The sequence below is a fragment of the Rhinopithecus roxellana genome, chromosome 17 (genome assembly GCF_007565055.1).
Source record: "Rhinopithecus roxellana isolate Shanxi Qingling chromosome 17, ASM756505v1, whole genome shotgun sequence".
Lineage (NCBI taxonomy): Eukaryota > Metazoa > Chordata > Mammalia > Primates > Cercopithecidae > Rhinopithecus > Rhinopithecus roxellana.
This window is the reverse complement of record NC_044565.1, coordinates 81887562-81911526: the sequence shown is the minus strand read 5'-3', so window position 1 is coordinate 81911526 and position 23965 is coordinate 81887562. Positions and strand designations below refer to the sequence as shown.

General features: G+C 41.7%; 1 protein-coding gene across 8 annotated transcripts in view; it reads left to right on the top strand.

Annotated features, from left to right (window-relative positions):
- The window catches only part of THUMPD2 (THUMP domain containing 2), a 40626-nt gene extending 34749 nt beyond the window's left edge, over positions 1–5877 (top strand). For 6 of the 8 annotated variants that reach the window (XM_030921662.1, XM_030921665.1, XM_030921666.1 and 3 more), the window contains 2 exons: positions 517–625; positions 5122–5877. In XM_030921662.1, the coding sequence (XP_030777522.1) occupies positions 517–625; positions 5122–5446 (434 nt within the window). In that variant the 3' untranslated portion in view covers positions 5447–5877. Of the gene's footprint in view, positions 1–516; positions 626–5121 lie in introns of those variants that run through there. The other 2 variants (XR_004054454.1, XM_030921667.1) reach the window with 2 other exon arrangements.
- The last annotated feature ends 18088 nt before the right edge of the window (positions 5878–23965 follow it).

The following is a 23965-nucleotide window of genomic DNA, read 5'->3' as shown; positions in this document are numbered from 1 at the left end:
TCATTGTGTTGATTATTGATTATATAGCCTTTTCTCTAGTCTTAGGACTTAATAGATACTCTTAACCTTCCAAGTTCTCCTTTAAAAATACAATCATAGCTATGGATCATCTCCCTCAAAAACAAGTAGATCTAAATGTACAGTTTTAAAACAGGAAATGAAAGTTGTAGAATATAATTTTGTAGAAGATTTTTCTAGGCAACTTAGTGAAGCTAGCAGCTTTCTATATAAGCTGTATATTTAGAGAATTGAGTTTTCTGGTTAATTTAAAATTCTGCTTAACTTAACATTTTATTGTATCTGAAAAACCAATCTTTGACGAACAGACGACAATAACTATCATTTATCATTAGTGATTATGAAAGCATTTTGGGATCTTGTAATTACTTTAAAACAGTATTAGCAACCTTAAATTTTATTATGCAAAAATAATCCTGTGTACTTCAGTTTTCTCATTATTTAGGTTGTAAATATTTGACCTTACTGTAATAGGATTCTCTGATTTCTGTATTTCAGAATTGCCATTGCCTTCAGAAAGTGTTGATATTATTATTTCTGACATTCCATTTGGGAAAAAGTTTAAGTTAGGAAGAGACATCAAAAGCATTCTACAAGAAATGGAAAGGTAAGTTACTGAATTTATTTTCGTAATTTTTTTAGCTACTGGGCATTTAACCGAAATACATCATAGCTCTTCAGTTAAGGTCTGATGGCCTTGTAGTCATTTCCCAGAGTTTTTGTAGCTTAATTTTCTAAGGGTTTTAAGTCAGAAGTTTATAATTGAAATAAATGTTATCCATATCATCTTATAAATTTTATTCAGAAAAAATACTAATTTTCTATTATGTACTGAGATTTGAATGTATGAAATCGTGACCTATATTTCAGTGGTCCGAAGCAAAATTTTATGTATTTGCTTCCATCTCTCACAAAAAAAAAACCTGCCTTCTGTGTGTTAATCCACCACACGTAACAGATGAGAATCTGGGGCACAGAAAGATTAACTTTCTTATGATCACTCAGCTACTAAACAACAGAACAAAATTCTGTTACATAAGGAACCTTCCATAACATAGAATGGGCAACACCTTTATTATTTATTGTTGTCTTTGTCCATTTTCTGTTGCTATGAAGGAGTACTGGAGGCTGGACAGTTTGTAAAGAAAACAGGTTTACTGCACTGATTACTGATTCTGCAGTCTGTAAAAGAAGCACAGTGCCAGCATCTGCTCAGTTTGTGATGAGGGCCCGAGGCTGCTTCCACTCATGTCAGAAGGCAAGCCCAGTGTGCAGAGATCACGTGACAAGAGAGGAAGCAAGAGGGAGAAGGGGGAGGTGCCAGGCTCTTTTTAACAGCCAGCTTTCCCTAGAACTAATAGAGTGAGAACTCACTCATCGCCCCTCACAGGGAGGGCATTACTCTATTCATGAGATATCTGCCCACGTAACCCAAACACTTCCCATTAGGCCCCATCTCCAACACTGGGGGTCAAATTTCAACATGAGGTATAGTGGGACAAACATCCAAACTATAGCAGCTGTGAAATGAAAATGTGAAAGTATTCATCTTATGGTTTCTAATGATGTAAGGGAATATAATTCAATGGAAGCATTTCTTTGAGAGGCTGAAACAATGAGGCATGGATATGCATTTTTCTGATCGTCTAAATTGGTGAAGAGAACCTAGAATGCATATAGTTATGAATGAACATGAATATAAGAGTTCAGTTGATATTAAATTGTTTAGCTGGGCATTTGATAACATGTCAAGAGCCTGCTGTGTAAATAATGGGTCACCAATTTAAAATATGAGCCATGTGTTTTAGATAGAGAAAATTCTAGGCATCTTGCCATGTATATATGTACAAAAAGATACATGTTTTCTACTGTACATAAATAGGATTATCATTAACTTACTATACTGTAACATTGCTGTTTTTCTACTCAGCAGTGTCATGAATCTCCTTTCTGATCATTTGTTATCATATACATTATAATTTTCAGTGGTTGCCACATTATATGTATGTACCATTATGCAACCAGTGCTTATGGATTAATATTTAGATAATCCTCAGTTTTTTATTTTAATAAAAAACTATTCTTTGAACATCCTTGCATGGTTTTTCAAACTTAACTGTACGACCAAGCACCACAGTACCACAGTTTCTTCATCTGCAAAATGACAATGCTATAGAACATACTTAGATAATTCTGAAGGTTAAATGATATATAATACAGAGCATTTCCAACTGACTGGCACATATTAAATCCTCAATAAATATTAGCTATATCACCATTATTATCGCTATTATTCTACTACCACTTCTACTATTACGTCTTCTTAGGATAATTTCCTAGAAGTGAGATTGCTGGGTCAAAGGTTATGCACATTTCATATTTTTGATACATTATTGCTAAACTGTTGCCCCAAAAAGTTATTTCAGTTGATGTCTTCAGGAGTACTCATTTTCCCATCCACTTCCTCCTTGCTCAGTAGAAGAGGTTTCCCTCTTCCTGCGAGAGTTTATCCTCTCAGTTCCTTCCTCCAAGGATCACACTCTGCCCACTTCTCATTTTTAAAAATCATCTGCCTACTCATCTGGTTCTTTCCAGGAGATTCATTTATCCCTTCCCCAGACACGTTTGGAAGTCTTTGCATCTCCTATGCACTTCCATGTACTTGGCCCTGCGGATTACAGCAGTGAATAGGACAGGCAAGGTCTCTGCCCATTCATTGTGAGAAGACAGATGGTTAATCAGTAAACAAACTGGATAATATCAAATCATGACTGGTACTGTGATGGACATAAAACAAAATGTTTTGCTTTAGAGTGAGAGAAAAGTAGTGGTTACCCTAGCTAGGTAGTCAGGAAAGGCCTCTCTGGGAAAGTGATATTTGACTGTGGGACGTGAATGATGAGCATAAGTGATAAATGCGGGGTGAACAGCAAGTCCAAATGTCCTACGGTGAGAAGCAGCTTGGTGAGTTTGAGCAGCTGAAGGAGGTCAGTAAGCAAAGAAAGCAGGCTGTGACATCAGAAAGGTAGGTGAGGGTCAGATTGTATAGGAACCTTGGTTGCCAGAGTAAGGGGGTTAGAATGTATTTGAAGTACAGTGCGAGCAACTGAGGAGTTAGCAGAGAATTTACATTTGTCTTCTGTGTGGAAATGGAAGACAGAGTGGGAGGGGCGACAAGAATGGAAACAAGACCTGTCTACCAGATTGTTGCTGTGGTCCCGGCAAACTGTGAATGAAGTAGACAAATATGTGATACAATTTAGAGACAGAATTGTGTAGCTTTGCTGATGGATTAGACTAGGGAATGCTACCTAAGCTTCTTAGATTTTTGCTGGGCATGAGGCAGATTCCACTTAACTCTTGGTCCTTTAGCTGCCACTGTTTCTTCTCCTGTACAGCTGAACTTCTTGAAATAATAGTCCACACTTGACACCTCTGCTTCCTCACTTTCCAGTCCCACTCCACCCTGGCAGATGAGCATCTGCTCCTGCCTTCAGCTAGGATTGCTGTCCCTGGGGTCACTGATGATTTCTCATAATCCTGATCACCTATTAGTCCTATAGCATTTGTTATTTTATTTTATTTATATATTTTTTATTTTATTTTAAAGACAGAGTCTCTCTCTGTTGCTCAGACTAGAGTGCAGTGGTGCAATCTCACCTCACTGCAACCTCTGCCCCCTGGGCTCAAGCAGTCCTCCCATCCCAGCCTCCCAAGTAGCTGGGACTACAGGCACACGTCACCACACCTCACTGATTTTGTGTTTTTTTAGTAGAGACATGTTTTGCCATGTTGCCCAGACTGGTCTCAAACTCCTGGGCTCAAGCGATCCTCCTGCCTCAGCCTCCCAAAATGCTGGGATTACAGGCATGAGCCACCATGCCGGCCCTATAGCATTTAACACTGTTGAAACTGTTTCCTTCTTGAAACTGTACTTCTTTGGCTTCCGTGACATCACTGTTGTCCAGATTTTCTCTGATGATGTCTATTTCATGGGTCTTCTCCTCTGTCACTTTTGAAACGTGAAATCTCTGCTTCTTGTCCCATTTTCTCTTCTCAACCTGTACTGCCACCCCAAATGATCCCATCCACCATTATGGCTTTAGCTACCATTTACCTCAAGGCCTGGTCTTTTCCATTACTCCAGGCTGTGTATCCAGCTGTCTGGTGGAATCCACACTTATATGTTCCTTAGGTACATCAGCAAATTCCAAGCTGAACTCCTTACTCCCCTCCTCCCTCCACCTCCCACCCGCTCTGACTCACCCACCCACTGAGCTGCTTTCAGAGCTGCCTCCTCTCCACTTCCTCCCATCTTTGCTGCTTTTTCTGCTTCCAGCATCCTCCCTTGCTGCAGCCGCTTGCCGTCGCTTTGCCTGGCTCATTCCTGCTTATCTTTTAACTCACAGCACAGGTATCTTCCTCTGGGAAATGCTCCCCTTTCTCCCATGCCCGGGTTTGGGACCCACCTCATGTTCCCAAGCCCCTCGTGCCTGCCTTGATTGTAGCATTTCACTCCCTTTAGTTGCCTCTGTCTTCCAAAGAGATGTTCAGTGATCTCTTAGCAACTTCCAGGGCTGTGTGCGGGACACAGGCAAGTGTTTTCATCACTTTTTCCACATAAGTGCTACACAGAGTTTGATAATGAGTAAATGCATTCTCCTCAAAAAGCTGACATTTCAAGATCTGCCCTTCTTTTTCTGATTTTTCCTTTGCCATTTCTTTGTTCGTGTCCTAACTCTTTCCTGTTAACTTTCTTCTGCTGTCAGCCTACTGCTTTTAATACATGCAGTCTTTCAGATTCTGTCATTCGCCTTTTCCTTTGTATAATCATTTATTAGACTGTGACTACAAATTACTTTGAGGCTTGCCTTTTAAGTGGAGTAAAAATAGATAATTAAAGCAGATTTGTACTAGGGATTTCATAATTACTATAATGAATATACATTATAGAAGATACTACCTAATTATCAAAAATCCTTGTATTTAAATGGATGAAATTAAATTTCAAATTAAAAACACGAAATATTTTAAATGAAGTGGGATTGTTTGTTGTCTAGAAAGGGAGAAAGATAGCAATTACCATTTTTTTTTTTGTCACAGAGTGCTTCATGTTGGCGGAACCATTGTATTGTTGCTTAGTGAAGATCACCACAGGCGCCTTACAGATTGTAAAGAGAGCAGCATCCCTTTCAATTCCAAGGACAGTCACACAGATGAACCTGGAATTAAAAAGTGCTTGAATCCTGAAGAAAAAACTGGTGCATCCAAGACAGTGTCAACTTCATTCGAAGCCAGGAACCATGAGTTCTTAGACAGAATGTCACCATTTGGCTCCTTGCTACCAGTGGAATGCTACAAAGTTAGCCTTGGAAAGACAGATGCGTTCATATGTAAATATAAGAAGTCGCACTCTCCTGGACTATAGCAGGCTTGCTGCCATCAGCGGGGTTCAGGCCCTTGTAAGTTAGCTGTACAGCAGAAGTTTGCTGTCTCTAGGATTCATATAGTACCCACAGAGCTCCAGGTAACCAAATTCCCCCAAAGACAGGAGGTGTGGCTGTTGGGTACACGTACTTGGTAAGAGTTTCTGCTTTATATTCTAAAGTGCCTAATGTTTTTGACAAAAAAGTTACCGAATATTTTTTAGACTTAAGTTTTATATTCTGTCAGAATGTGAAAAGTTCTGCCCAGTTTCTGAGCAAAAACTTCAATTTCAAAATAAAAGTTTTCAGGGGTTCACCTAAGTGTATCACAATCAATACCAGACTGGGGATATTTAACTATCAGATTTTCGGAAATGTAAAAACCTTTATATGTAACTTCTTTTGATATTAAAATTGATTTTTGAGCCTGTAATTTTCTTCTCCATTGGAATGAAAATAATTTGTATTTGCAATACATTTTATATGTTTATTATGTAAACCAACAGTGAGAATAATAACTGAATTAAAATTAAGCCAGTATCCTTCAAAACATGATGGAAAATGAAATTTGCTTTTTTTGTAAAAGCATTCATAGATTGTCACCTCACCCTTATTTGTAGAAATTCAGTTTGTTTCTTATGTTCACTACCTGAGAAAAAGAAACAGTAAGTTAAGGAAAATATATGCTCTGGTTTAATTTTTTCAGTAGTCTGATACAATTGTTCAACTTCTTGGCAGCTTTAGTGGTATTTGAACAACTTTCCTATGTTTGGGAAATTTTCCACCCTGTGAATCACCTCTCCAAAGCAGAAGTCATAAAATCTGTTTTCCAGCTAGGGTGTGGAAACCTGGGCCCCTGGTATCAGGTGCACCCACGTACAAGCTATGGCATTTGTACCCAGTGGCAGCACAAAGTGGTCTTCACCAGGACATTCCTCTCCTGAGGTTTCAGCACTGCTCTTGGCTATGTAGCCACCACTCAGCTTCCCTCTCTTGCCTTCCTAGGAAATTCTGAGAGCCACCTACTAATCTTGAATGCATTTCATTTGTGCGAAAACTAAGTAAATTTGGTTGTGTTGTTAACAGCTGGGACTCTGATAATGGCGACTGATACTCTGAGGGGTTTCAAGCAACAGGCCCCCAATAATGTGAATTCGTTATTCGTTATCTGGCCTGGTTGGGTTAAAGGCAGTGAGGATACAGCTAGTGTTACAGAAAGTGAATGGCATGTGATGGTGAAACAGTTCATAATGCCTGTGCTTACCTGACGCTCTGGGAAACACCAAAAACCTGAGGAATACAAGCACTATGGGGTGGGCTGTCTGCTTTTGGTAGAACTTCACAACTCAAAGAAAAAGCAAGATTCCTGTAGTCCTTACTCCTTGGGTTAAAGCAAGGGTCTCAGTCAGGGGCGACTTTTGGTCACATATGGTAACGTCTGCAGACATTTTTGATTACCACAACTTGAGAGAGAAGAGAGATACTCCTGGCATCTAGTGGATACAGCAGATAGAGGATGAGAGATTAGGTTAACAAGGTAATGAATGGCAAGTAGAGGTGGTATATTAAATCAGATGGGGCCTTGAAGACTATTTTAAGGGCTTTAGCTTTTACTCAAAACCACTGAAAGAGTTTTGAATAGGTGATGTCACCTAACTATGTTTAAATGATACTGTAGCTGCCATATTACAAATTGATTGTAGTAACAGAAGGGTGAAAGTGAAGAGATCAGTTGGGAGTTTTTTGCAATAATTCAGGCAAAAGAAAATGGTAGCTTGCCCCAGGATGGTAACAGTAGTGTTGGTAGGATGCACATGGATTCTGGATGTATTTTGAAAGTAGAACCAGAAGGATCTGCTGATGTGTAAGATGTGAGGTATGATAAATGGAGAGGAGACAGGAATGACAGAAGACTTTTAGCCAAGAACTTGGAACAATAGCATTTTCATCAGCTAAGAGAGGAAAGGCTGCAGAGGGTGCAGGTTTGGTGAGAAATATCAGAAGTTCTGTTTTGGACTTGTTAGTCTAGACAGTCTAATTTAGACTAGTCTAGACAGTCCAAACTAGCAGATCTTGTTTAGACTTGCTTGCTAGACAGTTTTAGACTTGCTAATTTTGAAATATGCATTAAACAAAGTGGAGATGTTGATTAGGCAATTGAATATGTGAGTCTGCAGTTTAAGAAAAAAGGTCTGCTCTGGAGGTACATTATGGGGATTTTCAATATTTAGGTGGCATGAAACTGGATTGGATCACCAAAGGATTGGAAATAGAAGAAAAAGACCAGGGCTGAGCCCTGAATTCCTCCAATACTGAGAGGTTGGGAGGAGAAGAGGAATATCCAAAGAAAACTGAGATGGAACAACCAGTGAAATAGAAAACCTAGTGTGGTTGCCTGGAAAACATGAACAAAGGGTATAGAGGAGGAGTATTTAACCCTATAAATGCTGCTAACTGACCAAGTAAGATAACTGAAAATTGACCATTGGCTTTAGCAGTGAAGGGGTCCTTCATGACCTTGACCATGGGGCTTTCGGTGGAATGGAAGGGGGGCAAAACCAGACTGCAAAACCAGGCAGGTCCTCACATGTCATCCTCATGAGTGTCAGTTTAGATGGATGGTCAGGGACATGAAAGAAGGTCTTGGGAAGAGGAATGTGGATGGACATCTTATACTAAGAGAAAATAGGAAGAGAGCTGTAGATAGTGAGCATAGACAGTTCTTACCACTAGTTTTGTAGAACAGGTAAGCAAAGAAATAGGAGTAGTAGATTGGTAAGGAACGTGGAAGCAAGAGAAAGATTTGTTGGGAGAAGTAGCTTTTTTTTTATGTTACAGAGAATTCCAGGAAAGATGAAAAGATGATGAAATAGGAAAAAAGGGATAAGTGCTAGAGCAGTGTTCTTGAATAAGAGGATAAAATGCAGTCCACAATTGGAGGAATTAACTTTAGACAGGAACATGATAATTTGTTCACGATTACAGGTAGGAAGATAGCATACAGACATTTCAGCTATAGTATGATAAATATGCTCCTAAAAATTTTTTCATTCTCAAATTTATGCACTAAAAATAACAATTTATGAAAAAAATTCTGGTTAGGGCAAACCACTGCAAACATCCAGTTTTGCAACCTGAACACTAACAAACGCCAATCTTAGTAAAAATATTGGCACAGTTAAGACATTTTATTTCTAAGAAATATGTAAGTAAATAAGGACTTCACCTTTTCAAGAAAAGGGCAGTGTCACCTTTATAGACTTAGGCATAAAGAAAGGTAAGGAGATGCTGAGTTACACAACCAGCACTGTCTGCCTGGCAGAACCTGCGGCCAAGATGAACCAGAAAAAGCCTGTGAACCAGAACAAGTGCCTTATTCCGCACCTTGTTCGTTCAACTCATTCCATTGGCATCCTTCGCATTCAACTGCTCCTGCCTGGTGACACAAAGCTTTAACATGCTAAAGAAAAAAAATCATGTATGAACCAACCCAGTTTCCACATTAGAGTGACATCATCTCCTTACTTAGCAATACTCGATTTAATGCCCATTACAGAAACACGTGTTGTAAGAGAACAGATTATAAGTGGGAGCAGATGCTGGAAGGTGGGCGGATGTGGTGGTGGTAGACTGTGGAAGTTCTCTTTCAACTACTTCAACTTTCTCAGTGAAAAACTATCCAGTAACTTACCCAGTGTCTGAGTCTGTAGCTGGAATAGCTACCCTCAGCAGTTGCGGAATACCCATAATGGCTTTCTGATCCATGGAGTAAGGGTATAGATTTTTGGAAGGGCTGCTTCACACTCCTTAGGTTCCCCTTCCTACCAAAATAGGCAAAGGCGATACCATATATTTGTAGGAGATGCAGATGTTAGTGCCACCACTGAGAAAGGCACAGATGTTGATGGAACTCTCTGGCATCTGAAGGCAGACTACATAAGCTTTGGATTTGCTGCTCTGACTCTTTTACTATTAATTGTGGCCTGGGCAAGAGATGGCTCTGCAGTTGGACCAGCCCTACTGTAAGCAGCTCCCAAATGCCCTTAGAGACCCAGGAGATCTGATGGTGCTCAGAGCAACTGGGGCCGACCTGGAAGGTGTCTGGAGCCTGCAGCAAATCCCAGTAGAGGAAGCACAGCTGCAGCCTCTTAGCTTTTGGAGTAAAGCCAAACTCTTTTATACAAGTAATTATTCTCCTTTTGGAAATAACTCTTGACTTGCTCTTGGGACTTGCTTCTGAGGGCTTGACCATGGGACACTAGGTGACCATGTGACCTAAGTTGCCCATCTTGAAGTAATGACACACCAAGCCAAAAGTTGCACGGACCCCACCCAGCAGCACATCCTCATCAGATGGGAGTGGTATATATCAGCACTGAGTTCCACATGGCTGACTGCACTCGTGAGCTGCAGGGGCAGTCAGTGCTTTTTCCTCTCAGTGTGCCTCCTGCCACACTCACCCTTCCCTCATAGCCATGGTCTCATGGGGAATCTCCAGTGCGCAGTTCACCAAGGAGAAAAAAGTCAAATATGGCTTACAGATGACTCTGCAAGTTTTGCTGGCACCTGTGGGAATTTAATTGCAGCCCCACTTAGGGAAAGACAGTGGGGAAAGGATATCCTCCCAGGGAGCAGGACTTGGAGTGGTCCACATTATGTACTTTTCCTGGAAGGAGAGATGGCCTCAGAGGCAGATCCTCACCATGTCATCCTCATGAGTGTCAGTTTAGATGGATGGTCAGGGACATGAAAGAAGGTCTTGGGAAGAGGAATGTGGATGGACATCTTATACTAAACCCCAATATAGGTGAATATATGTGTCCTACTGGAATGGTCTCAAGAGGCCGTAATGTGTAGGAGGTTCTAAATATGTAGTTGGAAGATTGCCTGCCCAGTGCCCTACCTTTTCCCCAGCCATCCTGGTGCTTGCTCAGTGGCCCCATAGACAATGGTTGCAGAGACAGACAGAAACAATGCACTGGCCCAACAAGGACTTCTCACCAAGATGTGGCTACTGCCACTGCTGATTAATTTCCAGCAGCAGTGACCAACCCTGAGACTTAATGTAACACTACTGCTGTGGTTTGAGTTTGTCCTCCTGGAAGCTCACATTGAAATTTGATCCCCAACATGATGGTTTTGGGAGGTTGGACCTAATAGGGGTATTTGGGTCATGTCGATAGATTCCCTCACGAATGGATCAATGCCCTCTTGAAGGAGCTAGTTCATTCTCATTCTCCCAGGACTAGATTAGTTACCAGAGATTGACTGTTGTAAAAGCAAGTTCTGCTTCCTAGACATTCTCTTGCTCTCTTTGCACCTACCCACTGACTTTTCTGCTTCTCTGCCATATTTTGAGCCAGCACATGGCCCTCACCAGAAACTGACCAGATGTGGCACTATGCTTTTGAATTTTTCAGCCTGCAGAATCATGGGCTCAATAAACAACTTTTCTTTATCAGCTACCCAGTCTCAAGTATTCTATTATAGCAACACGAAATGAACTAAAGCAACTACAAAAACAGGAGGGGAATTATATTGAAGACCCTCCCCTTGTGAAGAGGGCAATAATTAGTCCTCACTGGAATAACTATTTACTCTGTATTTGGATACCAACAACACCTCCCATGAAGTTAACAAATTGCCTTATTCACTATCATTCATTTCCATGTAACAGTGCTTCTCACTAAAGAGCTCATTTTATAGGGATGACAGTGAGACAAGAGACTGAGGCTCATGGGATTTCTTGTCTTACCATGTGTTCCATAACCTGAAGCACAAGGCCTTATGGCATGATGGAATGGCTTACTGAACACCCAGTTACTGTGCCAGCAGGAAGATAACTCCTTAAGAAGTTGAGGTGCCTCCATACAGGATACTCTGTGTGCTATGAACCAACAGCCAATAGATGGTGCTATTTCTCCCGTAGTCAGAATGAAGAGCCCAAGAGCTGGAAGTGAGAGTGGTACCTGTTACTACATCACTCCTAATTACCCTATTAAAATGTTTGCATCTTATCATTAGAGCATCTGGGCTCCCTGGCTTAGAGGTCTCAATGCCTCTTGTTCCAAGTGGGAACCTTCAGTGCTGTCTCCTATTGCATGAAAAGTCAAGACATATTCCATACCATCCACTGGTCTCTCCATCTCTTGGAAAGATCAGTTACATTAGAACAAATGACCACAGCACCACCACCGCTACTGCCACCAGCCTGTGGGTCTCCTTTCTTACAGGGCAACCGTGAGAAAGGAGCTTTCACTAGGGGAATGCATAAGCTTCTTGATGCCAGGCAGTCTGGATTTGATCTATCAGCACTTTACAGGAATTGTCTGGAAAGCCAGCTGCCCTGCACCTGGGAAACTTGAAGGACCTAGTGATCTTAAGGACACATGATATGTTACAGTCTCCCTGCCAGGGAGAGGCAAGGGGAAAACCACCAGTTGTATGAGAATCTGAGCTTGAATGTAGTCAGCCCCTTTTTCTGAGAAAAGAGGTGCCCCCAAATTCCCAGCTGCCATTGTCCATTTAATCCACTCTGAGCACCCAGGGTCATTCGTGGAAACGCTACTCCTTTCAAAATCGTTCCCAAAAGAGAATTTCTTCTGTCAGCAAACACAACAAGAAGCCATTGAATTAAGAGGTAAGACTGCCACCCAATTATTTTGGGTTATTGATTCCACTGGACAGAAACACACAAACAGGTTGAACTATGTGGGCTGGAGTGTTTGCTCCTAGTAATCAGAGAAAGGTATGTCTAGAACCCAATGTTAACCTATGTTCTTACCAAGACCCGAGATGAGACAAAGGTTTTCTTGGAGATAATTTATTCTGGGAGCTGGCTACTGGAAGGAGTAAAAGAGAAATAGGGAAAAAGGTAATCCAAGGATGCACTGTTGAGCAGATCACCACAGTGAGAAGCTGGGATCTGATCCTGTAGGACCCCTCTGAAGAGCTGTGTAGGATGCAACCCAGAATTGTCTGCTTAAGGAGCAAAAGAAGAGAATATCCACCAGCTCCTGTCTGGTCAAGAGTAGGATGACTTTCAACTCTCTCCCAATTTAAGAGTTCCATCCCACAATGTAAACCCTAACTTACAGAATGTCAGATGGAATTAGAGGAGGATTGGAAGCCACCCAGAAATCATGTTCCTGACATGGATGTATTACCCTTGTCAGAAGGCGAGAAGATGAGCAGATTTTTGTGTCAAGTATAATTGCATATTTTACATGCAAATATTCGTTATTTGGAGGAAGTTTAAATATCAAATTAAGAACAGATATTGATGTTGGGCATCCAAAGGGTGCATCAAAGTGGTAACTTATCATATTTTCCAGTGTTTGAGTCCCGCCTCTCCAAGGCAGAAACCAGAACACCAGCTTTTCCAACCTATGTTATAGGTAGAATGGAGGCCAGACACTGACATATGATCATTGGATTCAGATGTAAGCTATGCGGAGGAACCAGGCACCATGGAATCCACTTTCTGGGGGACAGGCAGCAGAAGCATCTGGCCTCAGGGGCTAGCTGGGGTAGAGGACAGCTTTCAGGGTTCAATATCCATGGTGCAAGCTATCATGTGGCTGCCCAGCAGGGGTGGCAGTGGATCGTTGAAACTACCATCTTGTTATATGGTTTGGATGGTGTTCCTGGTTGTGTAGTCCCCTAGATTAATTTTCTGGCCCTCTTGAGCATTCTAATTTTTTTTTTAATGAATTCCTCTTCTGCCGAACAACCTAGAGTTATTCTGTTGATTGCAACTGGGGGCCCTGTGCCACACACCAAAGTTACTGAAGCACTCTCCTGCCCTGCAGGCTCTGCACATCTCATTCTCAGTGGAGTCCCTCCACATGTTTTGCATTTTTTCTTTTACCATATTTTCTAGGTGTCTATTTTATCAGTATTTGGCACTCCCTCCCCAAAATCATTTTTAATGTTTTGGCTTCCCAAAGATTTTGAATAATACAGTCTTTGTCATCGTCTGCCTAAACCTTACATACGTCTTTAGGAGAAAAGAAGAAACGTGTAGGGGTGGACTGTGTGACCGAAATGCAACAAACAATGGATTAAAAAATCCAAGAAAAATCCATTTCTTGGAGTGACAGTGATGTAGATCATAAAAGGTAGCAGTACTAATGATCTCCGTGTACTTTGCAGAATTAAATCATGATTTTAGTTTCTGCTAAAATATCTTTATTAAATGCACACAACTATAAAGCTTTTTGAAAATGTATAAAAATTTGAGGATATCAAATAAATGGAGTACTATTTTATAGCATTTTTTCCTCCTCCAGAATAGAGTACAGGGCGTGGCCCAGACAAGAACAATTAATATTTTTTGAACTCAATTGAACTAGCTCCTGGTAGGAGGAAATAAATAAATGCCTGTAGATCTGAGAACAGTGAATCAAAGGGACACTCGGAAACCATTCAAGGGCAGACAGCTCTCCAGGGAGACACCAACTTCCTATATAACCTAGAAAGCTAAGTCTCAGAGAAATGCACATCAAAACCACAATGAGATACCATCTCACGCCAGTTAGAGTGGCAATTATTAAAGTCAGGAAACAACAGATGCTGGAGAAGGTGTGGAGAAATAGGAATGCTTTCACACTATTGGTGAGAGTGTAAATTGGTTCAACCATTGTGGAAGACAGTATGGTGATTCCTCAAGGATCTAGAACTAGAATTACCATTTTACCCAGCAATCCCATTACTGGGTATATACCCAAAGATTACAAATCATGCTAGTATAAAAGTACATGCACACATATGTTTATTGTGGCACTGTTCACAATAGCAAAGACTTAGAACCAACCCACATGTCCATCAATGATAGACTGGATTAAGAAAATGTGGCACATATATACCATGGAATACTATGCAGCCATAAAAAGGATGAGTTCATGTCCTTTGCAGGGACATGGAGGAAGCTGGAAACCATCATTCTCACCAAACTATCACAAGGCCAGAAAACCAAACACCACATGTTCTCACTCAGGTGGGAAATGAACAATTAGATCACTTGGACACAGGGCGGAGAACATCACACACTGGGGCCTGTCGAGGGGTGGGGGGCTGGGGGAGGGGTAGCATTAGGAGAATTACCTAATGTAAATGATGAGTTGATGGGTACAGCACACCAACATGGCACATGTATACCTTTGTATCAAACCTGCACGTTGTGCACATGTACCCTGGAACTTAAAGTATTATTTAAAAAATCAAAAAGCTAAGGCTCATTAGGCATTCAAAATATACTGAAGTTTGAGAAGAAATGCTCACTTAGATATTAAATAAATACTCTGTTCAGAGAGCTATGCAAGAAAGCCCTTGGACTAAAATTAGGTGGGATGCAGTCTTAGCAAAATCTTGTTAATTAAGAAATCCAAGTGAGTTTTTTTTTAATGCATGCTCATATTTTCCCATAGTGTTTGTAGCCTTCTCAAATCTTTTATTTATTCATTTATTCATTTGCTTCTTTATTTAATTAGCTACCAGGCAGTGAGTACTTGCTACATGTCAGGTCCTAGAAATGCTCCTTGGTAAACTGGCCCTGCCTGAATGACTGCTGTGACAGCTCTCTGAAAGGGATGTGAGCAGGAGCGAGAGGATGCCAGCCAGAAGTCCAGGCTTATGAGATAGAGGAATATCCTTGACCTTTGGAAATGGAGGGATGAAACCACTCTCTGGAACACCTCGGCAGAGAGAGAAAAATGAGCTGAGTCCAGGAAAACATTTGAGAGAAATTTATGGATTGTTGGAAATGTAAAGAAACAACTCAAAACGTGCATGAAGAGCTCAGCTTTTTATCTTAAATTCCATGAATTTATTATGTTCCAGAGAGTCAGGAGATTTGAAGTGTAATTTTGCCATCTGAATGCCACAATCATTTAATATTGTCAGTTTTCATTAAGTTTCTTCAGTGAGTTACTGCCTGCTCAAGATGAAACAAATGACAGCAATTACTCCAGGGCCCTTCCTTACCCTTACACATTATTTCTACCATTTTTTGGTCACCCTGCTAGCTGCCTTTTTGTGACTCTTGCCCTTGGTATCTCTACACTATGTGAGATTGACTTCACTTTGGACGAGTGGGCACATTAACCGTGTATTTTGCCAGAGAGACCCAAACACCCAGTACTGGCCTCTGGGTTATTAACATGGGAACCAATTAACATGGGACAATTTGTTCACTGGGCCAAAGGTTTTTTGTCTGTTTTTCTGTACATCAGATTATATCACTGTTATGTTTGAAATCCTCCAATGACTTTTCATTTTACTCAGAATGAAACCCGAAGTCTTGGGTTTTATTGGAAAGGTGTTCAAAGGGTGCCAGGTAGCCTGGTTTCCCTCTTACTTCATCTCAACACTCCCTTTCATTCTACCTTTTGCTGACCCTGCCACATGCAAAGCTTGTTCCCATCCCAGGCCTCTGTACCTGCTGTCTACTCTTCCTGGACATTCCTCAAGTCACCTGCATTGCTCAGGCTCTCTGCGCAAGTGTTTTCTTATCAGAGAAGCCAACGCTGGCTTCCCTAAACTGGCCATCCCCTCACCCTTAGCACTCTATTCTCCTAGCCACCTCATTTTTTGTTCATAGCACATATCACCAACACCTACTGCACAAGCCATGTTTTATTACTGTCTGTCTCTCTGAGACAGACACAAAGGAAAAAAGAACAAATGGTCTTTCCCGGAAGGAAGATTTTTTTCTTTTTTCCTTTGTCACCCTACAATGGCAGCTTCTTGAAGGCAGCAGCTTTGATTTATTCACTATGTATTCCCTGCACTTGAATCAGTCTCTGGTACATACTGGGCCTCTATAGTAGGATGTGACAAATGAAAGAACATGGGAATGAGCAAGTGAACACAACTGGTCATTCATTTGACCACGTGTCTTTGTTCCACAGTATTGAGATGTCCCTGTTTTCGCTGAGGCCCCAGAACCATTTTGCCACTGTGGACCTGCTCCTAAAGAGAACCACAAAGAGTTTGAGTCTACAATAGTAAGCAAAGCCTGAGAACAACAAAAGAAAAGTAACGTTGAGAAATAGAGGCTGTGAGGGAGCAAGTCAGCTTCACGGACCAGGGATCACCATCTTGGTGATGTGTCATTCATTTATTCCCTCATTCCTTCAGCACACATTTACTGGCATTTCCTCCACACCCACTGACATCCCAAACAAGTTACTTTTCATGGTCGTCTGCCAACCAAGTGAACAGAGTCAGAAAGGTTCAGAATGCTGAACCAAGTTTCCCTTGCATTGGCCAAATCCATGCATTCCAGTCTCACAAAGGAAACAAGAACAAATTGTCTTTCCCTGAAGGAAGATTTTATTTTTCCTGTATGATATTGGAATGTATGGAATCGTGCAACACAGAAGCAGCTCCTCAATCGTTACTAGGTAAAAGATTGACATTTTCTGACACCTTTTTGATTATGTAGGCGTATCACAGGGCCTACAGACCCACAGGCTGATTGCTTTAAAAAATAATGAAATTGTACTGAATTTTCTCTTAACTCATTGTATTCTTACTCATCTGGCTCCTCAAAGGAACTGGTTTTGGGGGGGTTTGGAAAGGATTCTGAGAAGAGGGCCACTCACCCGTCCCACCCCGCATGGCTCCACCAAGGCTCTCCCTCTAGCTCACCCTCGGTCTTTCCTCATCTTCATTTCACTTCTCTTGAAAACCATTCCCTTACTCCCGTGAACACTCTTTAAACCGTTACTTTATTTGGAGAATTCTTTAAGAACTGGTTCATCTCTTGAGTCAATACTATACTAATCACATGCATTATCTCCCCCAGATTACCTTTCACAATTGGTTCAGTTTCAATTCCCAAGTCCATTTTATTTGAGAAACATGTTGGCATGATAGCAATTTACCGTTGTCACCACAGAGGTCTGTAAAGTAGAGGCTCCTCGACGTGTTTGTAGAAATAGATCCTTACTTGGACAGGCTGACCTCAAAATCTACCTGGCTTTCTTGCTGGGGAGGTGAACCTTCTGCCAGAGACTGGCTGAGAGATCTCCGGTTAGTGCTCCGAGTCTCTGTTCCTCTGCTGTCAAAGAGGGATGACCATCATAGTTTCCATATGCCTCCATGGCTGTCTTGAGGTTTGTTTTGGTTTGGTTATGGGGTGTTTTCGAAGTCACTGCACGGTGACCAGTCTCTCAAAGGGAGAATACGAAATGAAGTACTGTACTTTCCTTGAGATATAATAAAAAACTTGGAATGTTTCCTTGTTTTGACTCAACATTAGATGGTTTTATTTTATTGTTAGTGTAACTTAATATGTTATGTCTTTTAAATTAGTTCACATTCAACTTGGATAAAGGAAATAAAAGTTTGTAGAGGTGTTCAAAGTGTTTTTCAGGCTTCTTAAGTGTGTGGTTATTACCACCATTCTTGGAAATCACATTAGTTCATGGATGTCTCCAGAGAGATGATTGACTTGCAGGGCCACACATCAAGACAGTCAGGGAGCAAGGAAGGAAATTCATGAGTCTTTGAGTTGCTATCCTACCTCTAACCGTAAGGCTAGATAGCCTCTTTTTTTTTTTTTTTTTAATAATTACTTTCATCTAATAATTTAAAAATTGCCATCAGGGATGCTGTCACAGGACAAAGCAAGGAGGACATACCCACTTAAATATAAATCTTTGAGCAGCCCTACTGACATGGGAATTTCTCATAATGTTCTGTGAGGGACGTGCCAAGAAGGTAATTAAAATTGCTATCATACCTTTAGGCTACTGCAAACTGCCGGGTCTCTTGAAGGTCAGTAATGTAAGGAGAGGTTCTGTGCTTACAAAAATAGGTCTGGCATTCTTTACAGAATTACGAAGTGCAGTGTGCACTCTGGCTTAGAAATATAGAAGCTTGATTAAAAACTATAGAGCAGTAATTTCCAAAGGGACGCTTGGAAAATGCAGGGGAATGTGAACCTAGCTAGATGTATAAGATGTTGACAGTAGGCTCAGATAGGGTTAGAAACGCACTATGGAAATGCTGCTGGGTCTTGGGTAGTTGACGTGGATGCTGTGCAGGAAGGTGGAAGGACTTTGGAGTGAGCAAGCTGGAAACCAAATCTTGGCTAGTATCTTAGGGAAGATTACTTAGCCTCTGTGAGCCTTGGCTTCTCTACCCACAAAGTAGGGGAAAATAATAACAAGATATGGTATATAAAGGACACAGCCTGACACAGTCACTGAGGACATACTAAGGCAGTCCCTCACTCAGCGACTCAGTCTCATCAATGCCAAGAAACAGCGCTGGAATAGCTTTTGAGAATCTGAGCTTTCTTTGCCACTTCTTATTTATGTCTGATCTTTACAAGAATGAAGGAGACCTAAAAGTTGACAATATGGCTCCACTGCCATCCTCTTAGAATTAATTAATTAAGTGCTTTATTTACTTACATGTCTATTTATTCTTTGAGCAACCAACAGAGTCCAGAACAAATGGCAAATCAGTGCTTAGAGGAGAAATGAGAAAACTTCAACAATTTATTCGGGTCTTTAGGTTCATTTTAAACTCTTGTGATTAACAGATTCAACCAATATGATAAGTGCAATGTGTTTTACCTGTGGGGAATGAATTTGAAGCCCACTGAAGCCACAGCTGGGTGAAGTTCAGTTCAGGCGTGGCCAAGTTTCTAAAGCAAGTATTTGTGTGTTCATCACAATCAACCTGACTGACAGGCAAAGTTATGAGGATGGACATAAAAGGTGTTTCATGATTCAAGAGTGAAATGCCCTGAGCTGTGATTGTGTTCTGGGAACAAGTCAAGGGAGCCCAGACCCTTTTTGTAGGATCCAGCGGAGCCTCAGTGCACCCTTGCTATAGCAAGGTTTCCATGCCCTTTCCAGGATCCCCAGAGGATACCGCTTCATAGTTAGCCAGATATTAAGGGAATTTACCCCTAAGGTCCTGATTTAGAACACTTCCTGATGAGCATAAAGGTACAGTTCATCCATCCTCATACCCACACTCAAGGCAGTGGCCTGGTCAGACTCCGGGCCAACCAGGATGAGCACTTCACTAGGACAATGGTCTGTGCTTTAGGAACATCAGCCCTAAGATGTGGCAGTTTATTCTCAGAATTTCTCAGTGAGTTCCAAAAAAGGGAAATGCTTACCTGAAGCAGAACAATAGTCTATCTGCTGTGATTGAAACTGGGGATGGCCAGTATGTGACATCTGCCTTTCCCTTTCATTCACAAACGCTACATCTTTCCCCCTTGTGCCTGGACTGAAATCTTCCCAGCCACTACTAATTGATCAAGCTCACACTTAAACTGAATCCTATTTTCAGGTCTGAGATGCACAACTTCTGGAAAACAACTGGAAATCAGAGAGGAATCAGCTGGCAGCTGTGTCAAATAGCAAGAAGGCGCATGTGGGCCATTGAACTATTTTCTCAACTACAATTTCCAATTCCAGTCTCCATTAAATAAACGCTATCCTATATGACACTGAGTTAACCATAAAACTTAGCAATTTTTCCCCCTTTTTCCCAAATTATTTTATCTCCTTTTTGATACAAGAAGCAGTTTCCTTAGTAATTAACCTAACTCTACAAATTCTTTAGGTGTCATCCTTGATAACTTCCCTTCTTTCCCCACCTCCATGTAACTTACCAGCAAATCAATTCCATCTCTAAAATATGTCCACCTACTCCTCTGCATTTTCATCACCACCCTCTCCATCCAGGCGCAATTTTGTCTCCAGGGTTCCTGTGCAACATCCTCCTTCCTAACTGGGTTTTTCACCTCTAGTTGTGCCCCTTTAAATCCATTCTCTATCCAGCAGCAGTGGAAACACTGAATTTTTTTTTTTTTTTTTTTTTTTTTGAGACTAGTCTCACTGTGTTACCCAGGCTGGAGTGCAGTGCAGTGGTGTCATAATAGCTCAATAGCTTCTAGACTCACGCAATCCTCCTGCCCCAGCCTGCCGAGTAGCTAAGCCTATAGGCATGTATCACCACACTCAGCTGATTTTAAAAATGGTTTTATAGAGACAGGATTGCACTATTTGCCTAGCCTAGTCTTGAACACCTGGACTCAAGAGATCCTCCAGCCTCAGCCTTCTAAAACACTAGACTTACAGGTGTGATCCACCACACCTGGCCAACTGATAGTCCTAAAGTGGAAATCAGATCACATCATTATCCTTTTTTAGGCCATTTGTTTTCTATTACCAGAGTAAAACCCAGACTCTTTACTGTGGCCAGCAAGCCTCTGCCTATCTTGGCAACCTCACCTGCACCACTGTTCCCTTGTTCTTTCTGCTCTAGACTCATGGTCCTGTCTCCTTCCTCTCTGCAAAACATTCACTTAGAGACCTGAGAGAAACCAAGCATAGCCAGACCTTATAGTAGCAGGCGATATTTTACAGTGAAGGCTGAAGGGGAGAAAAAAATGGGAAATAAAAACAGAAAAAATGCTATCTTATTTTATAGCCAGCCAATCTGTTTTCCTCTTACAAGGGCTCCAGGCAGACATATTCTAATGTTTTAGGACAATTAGAAATCTTGCTTTGATGCCTGGCAAAATACAGGTTGCATATTAAGAGGAGCATGTATTGCATAGCCAAGTTGCCAGCATGCATTTGATTGCCCTGAGCCTCTTCAAGCATTTGTGTTTGTCCTGCATGCAGCACAGAAAACTTCCTCTTCTTCCAGTCAAAGGGCAAGGCCCCAGAGAAATTCATATGCAATTTAAGTATGTTCTTGGTCAGGATAGCTATTTGCATTCAAAGGAAGTCATTTCCGAAGCATTCCTTTCAGAATTCCAATTAGAGATTTAAAACACACGCACGTAAATGAGAATGCTTTAAAACGAGGTGTAGAACCATATTGAGGTTACTAACTTAATAATGTTTGAGCCATCAAATAAATGTTCCATAGTAGTTCATAACACATTTTAAGTTATGTCTAGGTTGGTTTGGGTTAATAGTCCCTTTAATTATTCTAATGAGGCTTCCTTGCTTGCCAAGCTATATTCTCTTTCCATTTAGCCTCATCATACTACTGTATATTTTTTATGGGCTCCCTAAAATTGGTGCTAAGGGAGTCAGCTGTGTCCAGGAAAGAAAAGAGTTTATCTGTGACTCTGAATCCATGTATTGATTCCACAAAGATTGAAGAGCACCTATGGTGTACCAGGCACTGGGTGGGCTGTGCACCAGGACAAGGCACAGATTCCTCCTTGTAAGAGTCTATGATCTGGCTAGGGGTTACCAGGCAATTTGCATGCAGAGCGTAACTGATCAGGAAAGGGGTTGAAGCAGTGCAGCATGTTTCAGGAAGGTGTCCGGGAGTGTTGTGTAGAAGCTGAGACACAAGGAAAAGTCAGAATAAGCCAGGCAGAGGAGTGAGTGTCCCCAGCAGAGGAAAGAGCCTGAGGAAAGACCCGGAGGGGTGGGTGCCCAGGCAGCGTGAGCATCCCAGCTGCGCCAGCCTCCATCAGGTGTTATATTTTGAGCTCGTGGGCCCCCATTCACCTGAGTCGCAGGTTCCCAGATTTTTATTCCCTCTAGCTCACCTGTGGGGCACGCTTTTGTCATTCTCAGAATTCAATTTCGAATAAGAAATCTTTAAGAGGCATCCCCCAGCCCCCACCCCCAACCCCCACAAAAAAAGTATTTTTTATCTTGCCAGGGCTAGATTCAAATAATGAGAATGTTGTGAAGTATGAAATGCACAGCCAATGGGAATGTAATTTAAAAGAAACGTATTTTAATAACAATAACCCGGCCGGGCGCGGTGGCTCAAGCCTGTAATCCCAGCACTATGGGAGGCCGAGACGGGCGGATCACGAGGTCAGGAGATCGAGACCATCCTGGCTAACATGGTGAAACCCCGTCTCTACTAAAAAAAATACCAAAAACTAGCCGGACGACGTGGAGGGCGCCTGTAGTCCCAGCTACTCGGAGGCTGAGGCAGGAGAATGGCGTGAACCCGGGAGGCGGAGCTTGCAGTGAGCTGAGATCCGGCCACTGCACTCCAGCCTGGGCGGCAGAGCGAGACTCCGTCTCAAAAAAAAAAAAAAAAAAACAAAAAACAATAACCCTGGACTTATAAAACAAGTTAGGGCCAAAAAGAGTAACCTTCATTTTTTTCACTTGTCCTTCCCTGCATTTTTCTAGAACATAAGCTTTACCAGGGCAAGAACCTTTGTTTTGCTTCACGAATGTTTCCCAACTGCTAGAATGTAAGCACATAATAGTCATTCAGTAAATATTTGTTGACTATATAAGAAACGTTATGGGGGCTATTATGTTCTATGGAGGTTTCCCATATCCTGGGAAATCTTGATTATCACGGACCATGGTGGTCCTTGAAAGATGAGGGAGGGTTTCCCCAGAATGGACAACAGCGGTTCTAATACAGCAAATAAACCAAGGACAAGGCTGTTAAAAAAGAGGGGTGTGTGGACAGAGAGAACATAGAACAAAGGATTTCAGTACATTATTCTGTCCCGCACAGTACTGTGCAATCATTTCCATCATTCTTCATTCACAAGCCAGTTAAGAAAAAACTCCTAAGAGAAGCCCAAGGACTCAGGGCCACATGCCCAGCACTGGCAACATTTGCCCACACTTCGTGACAGTAAGTAGAAAGCAAGGAACCTTGGCCTGGCACGTTGGTTGCTTCAAGCTCACTTTGGCTGGAAGGCAGGGAGCCTCAGTCCTTGCCAGCACTGGTTTGAATCCTAAGTGAACTCCCCTGGCTTCGGGCCAAATCTTTCTGGTGTGTGAATCCTTCAACCTCCTGCCACCGCAAGGCTTTCTTCTACTCTCACCTCAAACCCCTAGGAAACTTCTCTGAAACTTCAAAAGTTACTCACTCAGACACTGCTTCGTTGGTTGGAATATAAATGTCCAAGAGTCTTGACATCTTCTATGGGGATCTTTAAAGAAGACTTCAAAGAAAGAGCTCTCCTGCTTTGAGAATTTCCCACATAATAAGTGAAAATAATTGCCCCTTTCTATACGTCGCTTTTCTCATCCAGAGGGACTGGTATATTAAAAGGCCTGAGAGAGCGCCAGCGAATATACTCACGAGCCTGTGCTGTGCCTTGGAGCCACGGAGCCAGAGATGGTGTGGTCGCCGGCATCCTCCAGCCCCTTTCGGCCCTTACGTGACAATATGTGGACACTGTCGCTTGGAAATCAGACTCTATTCTTTGGGAGTAGATGATCATTTTTCTTTTATGAGGACGAAATCAGTTTTTATAAAGAAGAAAGAAAAATCTTTTATGAAATTAAAATGTGAAACAGCATCTTACTTCTGGACATGGCGTCTTCTATTTTACAGGCCATGTTTATGCTACATTGTGTGTAGAATCGGGGATAAGGGTTGGAGTTAAAAGGAAAAACTTAGAAGTCGGCGAGTGCCCACCCCTCCACTGAAAGATAAGAGAACGGAAGAATTTTAACTGTTGTCCCAAAACCCACACAGAGGAAAAAGGATTGAGAAAAAAATAAGCGAATGTTTTGAGTCTGATCCTCAGC